The sequence below is a fragment of the Solanum tuberosum genome, unplaced genomic scaffold (assembly GCF_000226075.1).
Source record: "Solanum tuberosum cultivar DM 1-3 516 R44 unplaced genomic scaffold, SolTub_3.0 scf00159, whole genome shotgun sequence".
Lineage (NCBI taxonomy): Eukaryota > Viridiplantae > Streptophyta > Magnoliopsida > Solanales > Solanaceae > Solanum > Solanum tuberosum.
This window is the reverse complement of record NW_006239089.1, coordinates 650,467-661,078: the sequence shown is the minus strand read 5'-3', so window position 1 is coordinate 661,078 and position 10,612 is coordinate 650,467. Positions and strand designations below refer to the sequence as shown.

General features: G+C 33.8%; 1 protein-coding gene and 1 pseudogene across 1 annotated transcript; one reads left to right on the top strand and one right to left on the bottom strand.

Annotated features, from left to right (window-relative positions):
* The window catches only part of LOC102605320 (uncharacterized), a 3,459-nt pseudogene extending 1,956 nt beyond the window's left edge, over positions 1-1,503 (top strand).
* A 5,536-nt stretch (positions 1,504-7,039) lies between these two features.
* Positions 7,040-7,907, bottom strand: LOC102592819 (miraculin-like). Its single transcript, XM_006353857.2, has one exon. It carries the CDS (start codon positions 7,837-7,839, stop codon positions 7,102-7,104), a length of 738 nt encoding a protein of 245 aa, XP_006353919.1. The 5' UTR covers positions 7,840-7,907; the 3' UTR covers positions 7,040-7,101.
* Between the last annotated feature and the right edge of the window lie 2,705 nt (positions 7,908-10,612).

The window sequence follows — 10,612 nt, the reverse complement described above, 5'->3', positions numbered from 1 at the left end:
CACATATTACAAGGAAATACACGAATTCCATCCACTTAACAAGGGTTTAGAAATCCACTTGCCTCAAATAATCGAACAATCACTCCGAGACTTGAGTCTTCCCTTTTTGTTGTACTTCCGACTCAAAGCAATCTATTCACATTAATAATCACAATAAGATTTCGAAACTAACAACACCCACATTACTATAGGTCTAGCCTAGACCCAAAAACTCACTCAAATTTATAATCAATTTCTTAAATCTTGATGCCAATTAACATGTCAACTCTTTCAATTTTCTCCAAATTTTAAGCCTAGGATTAAATCTCAATATATCAAAATATGAATCATAGTGTGTTAATGAAGAAAGTCTTAAACATCAAATCCACGCTAAGCCTGAGAATTAGTAATTGACCGCGTAAGAGAGTGCGTCAATTCTGACAATTCCCAATTCCCTCATCACCTAATCATTGTTATATGATTACCTCATTAATTATTGTAACAATTTTCCATCAAATATTGTTTGCCCAATTCACAGAAACCACCAAAATGTTGTGGCAGCCACATTAATTCAAAGTCACGTCTTCCCACATATATATATATATATAATTTAGCACTTCAATTCTATCCCTTAGTCCTCAATCAAATTTCATATATTTTGTTTGATAAAATATTTCACAAAACCCCAAACAACTTGCAACCCGGAAGAATTAAAACGCACATGATTGTTTCCATAACACCCACAATTCCATTCCTTTTCATTAACACTGTTACAATTCAATACCCACTATTCCTAATTCCAAAAACAATGTTAAATACATGTATATATATCATCTGCCAATTCCTTATTTCAAATCCCAATCTATATTTAACTATAGCATATTAAGGATTTTTCCACTAACTTCTAACCACAAATTTTATATTACAAAAATTCATAATTGCATTCAGTGACGGAAAATTGTGAATAAACTTACCAGAAGTCGATGCCCTCTCGTCCGACGCCACTCAGGTAATTTTCTCCTCTTTTTATTGTCGTTTTCCTTCCCTAAATTATTCTAAAACTGCTAAATTCTTTTAACTTATTTCAGTGTATGGGCCAATTGGTAAGGGTATTAACTAAATTATGGACTTGGCCCATTAACCACCAATTAATAAAAATTAATTATTTAATAAATACCCACTAACTAAATAACTGTAGTTATCAAATAGTTCAAATTCCCAAAAATTACATTTCGGGTCATTACACAAAGTATGTCAGTGTATAGCAAACCAAAGGCAGGGAAACAAGTATAAATCAGTGAAGCTAGTGACGTTAACATTGAGTTCTATCTTGACTAGAAATGTTGCTGGTGATTATTCGTATAAGTTGGTCTTTTTTGTCCTCCTAGCAAGCACGTATGTCTTGACATTGGCATCGAGTATGTTGACGCACAACCGCAATTGGCCATAGGTCCACAACCACCCAACACCTTTCAACTTCACTTCATTAAGGCTACTTATATCGGAATTCAATCGATTATATAATTCCGATGTAAGTATATCTGTGTTTCCGAGTAGGTGGATGAATAATGCAATTAATAATTGTCGTAAATCTTACCAAAAATACCTTCATCATGAACACTTGTACCGGATTCACCAAAGCTTGTACTTCACCTATAACTGTTATAGGAAATTCTCATAGCTTGAGGCTTGTCAAAAGACACTGTCCTTATGGATATTTCACCCGATTTGAGTGTATCCCCCAGGATTCAACAAGCTCTTCTAGTATAAAACTATATATAGGAGCCAGAAACTAACAAAGATTCAAAGAACAAAACTCAGCACACCAATAGAATATAGAAGAAAAGATATACTCTTAAAATGTATTGTGTTCTCTGCCACTTTGTGATAGAGGAAGACTAGATTTTTATAGAACCATACATTAGGCCAAAGCCTCCAACGGTTAGACAAAGGAATTAAAGACAATAATGTGGAATGAAGGCAGAAGTTTTGAAGGCCAATTAAGAGGAAAACTGTCATACTTTGACCAACATTAATATTGATTTATAGGATAATTAATAGAAAGTTAACACCCATTTAAAATGATGAATGTAGAAAATAATATGAACACTTCTTTTTGAGATACTAGAATCATTTTTCCAACAATAACATCATTGCATAACATCTTTGCGACAAGATCGCAACCCTATTCGGAAAGGTTTCGGAGTTGACACTATCATACCAATAAGATCTTCTAGCTCCAGAAACACAAGATTGATAGGCAGAGGTGTACGTGCATGTGCACCGCTTCATTTTTTTAATTAGTCATATATATATATATATATATATTCTTAAATAAATGTGCACCCTAATACATATAAGTTAAGTTGGTGTAGTGATCCAACACTTGGTCATTGCGCTTCTTAGCAACTCGCAGTTTAAATGTAAAAATATAAGATGAAATTAATGATATTAATAAATATCAAGTTTTGTATGGAATATATTATAATTCTTACTAAATTTAGAGAGTAGTTTTCTAAATTCAATTGACTTAACTATGATATTTGTTAATATAATATAATTTTGACCTTTAAATTTTAAATAAGACACGTGTCTCTCATATCTAGATGTTACTTGACGAAATTGTAACACCCCGACTTTTCAAAACGTCTAAATTAACTTGTATCTTCGTGGAAATATAAGGAGGGTAGGTAATAAATTAAAAATGATATGGTATGTCATATTTTAAGTGTTCAAGGGTTGTATCTCAAGTTTTGAAGTTAAGTAAGTGGAAAAATAAAAGTTGGCGAAAGTTATCATAAGTTCCTTTTTAAAGATTTCTCTGAAATTTGGGTCAAATGTATTGGATGTTTTCTCCCAATATATAAAGAGTTAGAAGGCCTATTACCCATTAAATCGAAGGCTTACGAGTCTAGTTTGCAACGCACAAAACCCCGTATCAAACCAACATCAGAGTAAAAAGTTATGAGGGTTTTACTAGGGACTGTCGGGGCAGAATCCGGGTCGGATCCGAATCAGGTCAAAAATATGGTATGTTGGCTTATTTAACGTTTTAAGCCATGAAAACATTTCATTTCAGTTCCAAACCAGAGAGAAAGCTTAAGAGAGGGTTCCTATGGAGTTCTAGCATGATGAAGGTTAGTTTTTGATGATTTCTACCATTAAACATTGCTCTCGTGCCTAGAAACGTAATACCTACACGTGGCAATCATTTTTCCCTTGGACGTTTCGACAAGTTGGGGCAATATGGCAAATCTACCGATTTAAGATTAATTATGAACTGTTTATAAGTGCATACCAATTGTGTATATATAGTGTTTGCGAAGCTTAGTACATAAGGAACAACTTTCGTGAAGGAACTACGGTCTTTTGAGCGTTCATTGGAAAGGTATGTTAAGGTTATTCCCTTCGTTCGACATGTTTCCTTAGAGGTAGTTAACATTGGTGATCTTGTAGATGTAATTGTTAGTGGTTGACTGATTTGGTGGTTATAAACCCTCATTTTAGGGACTCACGATCTGTTAAGAAAGACCCTAAGTTAGGAATGACTTGGAGATTATTCTTACATATTGTTTATAGTTAAATTGCTCGCCTTTAGCCTATTCAATTGTTTGTTGTCGTCCTTGGGGCTATTGTGGTTAGTTGTTGAGCTATGAACTGTCTATGGGGCTATGATTTTGTCTAATAGGACTATGTTATTGCCAAAGAGGGCTATGTGTTGCCCACGGGGCTATATTGAGCCAAAAAGGATTATGTGTTGCCTACGGGGCTATTTTGACGCTAAAGAGGGCTATGTGTTGCCCACGGGGCTATATTGAGCCAAAAAGGATTATGTGTTGCCTACGGGGCTATTTTGACGCTAAAGAGGGCTATGTGTTGCCCACGGGGCTATATTGAGCCAAAAAGGATTATGTGTTGCCTACGGGGCTATTTTGACGCTAAAGAGGGCTATGTGTTGCCCACGGGGCTATATTGAGCCAAAAAGGATTATGTGTTGCCTACGGGGCTATTTTGACGCTAAAGAGGGCTATGTGTTGCCCACGGGGCTATATTGAGCCAAAAAGGATTATGTGTTGCCTACGGGGCTATTTTGACGCTAAAGAGGGCTATGTGTTGCCCACGGGGCTATATTGAGCCAAAAAGGATTATGTGTTGCCTACGGGGCTATTTTGACGCTAAAGAGGGCTATGTGTTGCCCACGGGGCTATATTGAGCCAAAAAGGATTATGTGTTGCCTACGGGGCTATTTTGACGCTAAAGAGGGCTATGTGTTGCCCACGGGGCTATATTGAGCCAAAAAGGATTATGTGTTGCCTACGGGGCTATTTTGACGCTAAAGAGGGCTATGTGTTGCCCACGGGGCTATATTAATGCCAAAGAGTGTTATGTGTTGCTTACGGGGCTATTTTGATGCCAAAGAGGGCTATGTGTTGCCTACAGGGCTGTGTTGATGCAAAAGAGGGTTATGTGCAGCCTACAAAGCTATGATGTTGCCTAAGAGGGCTATGTGCTGCCTACGGGGCTATATCGTTGCCAAAAGGGGCTATGTGACTTCTTACAAAGACAAAGGGCTACCGATATGGGTATGTAGATTGATTTGGCACCTTCTGGGCTTATAGGGGCCTAAGTAGGTGATATGTTGTTTGTACATGCCGAGCTTATGGGGGATTTGTTAGGTTGATGTTTGATCATTTTTGTATTTTTAGATTCAGTAGTGGGTTAGCATGCTTATTTAAAATTTTGGTTTCCTTACGTGATTGCTTTTGGTATATTATGATACTTGCTCATTTAGTTTATAGCCTTTCATACTCTTTATATTATTTTGTACTAACTCTCCATTGCCTTGGGGGAGCTGTATTCATGCATGCAGGTCTCGACAGACGACCTCCTCAGCAGCAGGATTCACCCCTATCCGATTTGCTAGCTCCTTTCCTCCGGAGCTGCCAGAGTTGGGAGGTTTGTTACCTTTTGTTGTATATATCTTTAAGGGTGGGCTGGGGTCATGTTCCGCCAATCTTTACTACTCTTAGAGGCTTGCAGACTAGTGTGTGGGGTGTATCGCTACGTTATAGCCATACTGGCCTAGGTTGTTGCTTTGCTGAAGCTTGTGGATTGTTTGATGTATTGTATTGATATATTCCTGCTTTTAGTTTTGGTATAGACATCATGGTGGCCTCGACAGCCCAATCAGGTTTTCTTTGCTAGTTGGCTATTTCTTTATATGAATTCTTGGGAGTAACTGTTTTTTTTATGGATCTGTTTACAGGGCCCTTGCCGGCCGAGGGCTTAATTTTAAACTGAGATATACTTGTTTGTCTTCTTGACTGTGTATGGCTGTCATGCGCTAGTAGCAAATGGTTCAACAGGGTCGGCTCGAGCCTGAGTTTTGGCATTAGGAGCCAGTTGCGCCCCTTAAATCTGGGGCGTGACAGAAATGGAGGGAAGAGGTAATGGAGGGGAGCCGAATCCCCAAATATTAAATATTACATAGAGCGAAATACAAGTGATAGAACGCTAATTTAGAAAGCGAGCTAGGTTAGGGAATTATTAACTATTTATGATTCTTGTTTACTTTTGTGAAGCCAAAAAAGGTTCATTATCATCATGATTATCAGTTGTGGGGAAGACAATGGGATTATTAACGGAAGTGAAGGTGGTTGAGGATCGAGAAAAGGCAACAAAGAGAGGCTAGTTGAAAGCAAGAGGAAACTCAAAATATTACTCGACTTCATGTCTAATCAGAGTGTGTTGTGTACTTTGCTTGCTATAGTTCAAAACAAAAAATTGGTCATTTATCTAATATCCACTACTCCATATGTCTCTAATTACTAGTCAACTTTTGAATTGACACATTTATTAAGAAAATAATAATTGATATAGTGCGTTTACTATTTTACCCATATTAATTATGAAGTTGATGAATTAAAAATTTAAGATTTTCAAAAGGTTCTACATTTTTCAAAGTAATAAATTGAGAATATAATAGAGAAAAAATATTATCCTTTTTGATTTATCAAAATAAACAAGTAATTAAGGACAAAGGGAGTGTTAATTATTATTATTGTCTTTGCTATTATAGTCTAACTACGAAAACAAACAAAATTCTTGTTAACGGAGAACATACAGAGGAAGATTATTCCGGCGAAGAAAGGCATCGACACATGCAGAGCCTCAGTTTTGATGGAGTACCTCTTTAATTAGAGTCCGGTCGACCCTAGAGTATGAAATCCTTTTTGATAAGGAAACGATTTATCAAAATAAGACTTATGATGAGCAAATTCAGACTAGTCAGAGCAGCTCCAATCGAACTGAATATGGTCGAGACTTTAAAAAAAAAAAGATAAGGGTCTGAAAAATATCTTAACTTTGGCTGAATTTGTTGTTGCAATACTAAATTTTCATGAGGACCTATTACCTTCCTAGACTATTTAATATCGTATTTTAAACATATATATTTGCTCACGTGGACATAAAAAATAATGTAAAATTATAAATAGTAATGTGCCCACGTGGACACATATATACCTTTAAAATACACTATTAAATAGTTTAGGGGGTAAAAAATACTGTATTAAATAGTCTAGAGAGGTAATAAATCCTCATGAAAGTTTAGTATCGCAACAGCAAATTCGACCAAAGCTAGGAAATTTTTCTGACCCTTATCCCAAAAAAAAATTAGTCTAAAGCAAAATTAAAGAGTCTATTTCATTATTGGACCACTTGGACACGTGCCTAAGAATGAATCCAGCCAACTATTACTTGATAGGAGTACTATTCTATTCTAGAACAATGTACCAACCTAGTTATAAGGGTAGAATAGCATTTGTAACTTGTAGAGAAAATTTATAATGGTAGAAGCACCATCAACAATCAATAATATATAGTTGTGTGAGGCTCTTACCATTGTAAAATTTTTAGTAATTTGTATATATTTTATTCCTGTAATTTCTTTATTCAGCTAGTTAGTAAGTTTGTTAGATTAGTAGATTCCTACCCAACTACAAGACTATATAAATACAATGATAGAAGCACAAGCACAACCAACAATATATGCAATTTATTAAATATAAAACAATCTTTATCCATTCCAACAGAAGAATAATTACAATCGCGTAACTCACATCACATCACCTTTGTAAGATAAGCAATAACAATACACATTACAACATTAATAAAAGACATGGTTGGCAGTCTATCTGGATAATTGCTAGCACTTGGAGGAGCTTTAGTTACGGTAATAACCGACGTAGTATATTCAAATTTAACTTTCAATGGTTTATCAGAACCAACAAACAAAACCCTTTTGTTGTTAGGTTCAACAATTATTCCAATATCTCCACAAAACGGTCTACATGTTTCACAAACACCAGGACAATACACAAACTTGTAAGCATCCTCGTACTTGTCAATCTTAAACCAATTACCCAAAGTGTCACGCCCAGGATTTCCTTCAACTCCACCAACCGCAACCAAATAACGTTGTGGAATTAATGTTGTATTAATTGTCCATACCGTGGACATATTATAGGTAAACACAATACTCATAAACTTAACGTTCAGATCAGTCGATAATCTGATGATGGTTTCGTTCGAATCCACCGGTGTAAATCGAAGGCTACTACCCATGGAAGATTGAGCATATTGGGTAACAACGAGAGTATCAACTGTGTTCCTAATGCTTGACACAGCAAGCCCACCTTCGTTGCTCCGACCCGACACCGGTACGATGAAATACTGAGATCCTTTTTCAAGAGCTTTACCAGAAATATCGAGAACCGGTTCAGAAATGTTTTGAGCTTTTACTAGAAAAATAAAACTTGTTGACAATATTATTGCAACAAGAAAAGATCTTAGTGCCATCGTAATTTGTTGAATTGACTACGTATTTTTAATCTCAAAGAAGAAAATGTATTTATAGAATTTAGTGGATGCAAAGTTTGACATAGTCGTCTACCATGGTTTCAAGATAAGATTATTCATTTGAATATTCAACTCTCTTTGCAAGTTGTAGCATGCTGTTCAAAGATTTTTTTTTAGATGTGGAATTGACTGGTCCCTTTGATTCATTTTTTTTTTTTTTGTAGGCATCTTAAAAAATAATTTGACATATGTATTTTATAATATTAATTAATGTTATTTTATCATTTCAATTTATTTTTATATTTATTGAGTGAGAATAAAATTAATAATTAATTATATTTTAATTTTTAGGGAAAATAATTGTTTTAGTCCCTGTGTTATTGCCTTATTTTGGTTTTGATCCCTGTGATATCTTACTTCCCAGGTTTAACCTTTAATTAATTATAATCAATTATTTTAGTCCTTCTACTTATGGTGATAACCAATACAAACAGATTTGTTATTTCTGTCAAGGGCAATTATGGCACTTCACAATAAGAAACACTTTTATACTAAAAGCAAAACCTAAAAATATGAAGAAGTGCACAAATCGTTCCATAACATCTTTTCTCATACACAATCATATTCAGCCCTCCTCCCTTCTTCCATTAGGATGTCAATCCTCTAATACAATGATGAAAGTAACGTACTATTTGTTGATCGATGAGCAATTATTCTTGGATGTACCTTCATATTTCACTGCCAAATAACAATTTAGTTTTTTCAAGGCCCACCTTTCTCTCAATACGCCAAGTCTTATTTTGCTCTTAATTACATGAGTAACTAAGGAGAAACATAGTATAGGTTGAGGTTTATGACTAGCTATGTATACAGCATACAGGTCTTGCCGTCTTGGTCGACAAACATAATTGTAGGAGATTCTAATTGACATTTTTGAAGAGACAAAGAGCAATTTAGGTTGTCACTTGTTTAACTTCTTTCAGCTCCAACAACAATTCAAAATTATAAAGAAGACTATGATTAATTCATAGATTTCACAATTCATATTGCAAAAAATGATTAATTCTAAAGTTGAAAAGCCAATACTAATTGTTACTGCAATTTTACCCACCTTAATCTTGAGCTCATAATTTTTTTGTAAGAAAAAGTTTCAGATATCAAATCAGATAAAACACTAATTTCCTTAATCAAAAAATTAGATAAAAATAATAGAATTCAAAAATAAAAAACATGATCGAAGCCTGTAAAAAGAAGATGGAAGAGGGCTGAAAAGAAAGTATACCTCTGCCTCGAATAAAATAATGGATAACAAAAATCAAAATTTGACATAATTTGAGCAAAAATTACTCCAATATGAGCTCCTCTATGATTTTTCTCTTGAAATTTCATCAAGAATTGATTAAATTTTCTCATTTGAAGAGAAGTTAAAAATCTACTAAGAGATGGAGAGAGAAAGATCTTTAGAAAGTAATATTATACACTTCAACTTTTACGAATCAACACTTTACTTTGGAGTTTGGACAGAACAATTTCTTGTGAAATGTGTTTCTCACGTGAATCTGATTTTTTTAAATATAATATTATGTGAACTATCATAATTGCCCTCGACAGAAATAACAAATCTGTTTGTATTAGTTATCACTGTTAGTAGAAGGACTAAAATAATTGATTATAATTAATTAAAGGTTAAATTTGGGAAGTAAGATATCACAGGGATCAAAACCAAAATAAGGCAATAACACAGGGATTAAAACAATTATTTTCCCTAATTTTTAATAAAGACGACAAGTAAAATGCTGTTCGAAAGAGAGTATGAATTTATAATTTTCATACGGTATTGAGTTGGGCACGACGACGCGTTTCATTGCACATGTACATGTGCCCTCATTAATTTCCTTTGACTCATTAGTCGTTACTACAATTTCTTCGAATTATTAAAGTTCAGTGGTTTATCTCCCAAATAAATTTTCTGCTCTTTTTTATCTTTTCCCTTTTTAAAGAGAGAACCAATTAGAAATATGTCATTTATGTTTTTTTAGTGGTTTTTGGGGATATTATATTTAAGCAAATTTGAATGATATTTTGAATTAAATAATAGTCAATTTTTAAAATGTTTAAAGATTAAATTTGAAAATTTATAATTATAGTCAAATAAATATTTAAAATAAATTTTGTGAGATCTATGATTAAACGGTAAAACCTTTTCATCGTATAGTTAACTACAAATCTGTGGGAAGGCAACTAGCTAGTATCCTTGTACAATCTTGCACGTCTCAAAGGTTGATTTTGAAGTCATTTTCTTGCACGTCTCGATTTCGTATCTAATTGAGGTCGGCGGAATATATTTCATTTTACTATCTAATAAAGAGGCTACAAACACTCAGTTTTTTTTGTTAAAATGTGTGCTTGAAGCTAAAAGTGTTTTTCTTAAATTGTATGAGGTTTATTTTGGTTAGAAGCAGGCAACTTTTGATCGACATATTTATTTTTAGTCAATGGTATTTATCAAAAAATTGTATTCTTTTCCTTTTCATTTATTTTTCTTTTTAATTTGTTATACATGTAAAAATTATATTAAAAAAATATTATAAATAACAACAATAAATCGCTTTAAAATATTTAATTATATATTTAAAAATTACAATAATTAATAATTTAAAATAATTTAAAATCATATGAAAAATTCGATAACATCATTCTCTCCACTTTATGCTCACTAATACCATACATTTTAATATTGAAATACACATAAAAACCAAACACAAAGGTGAAC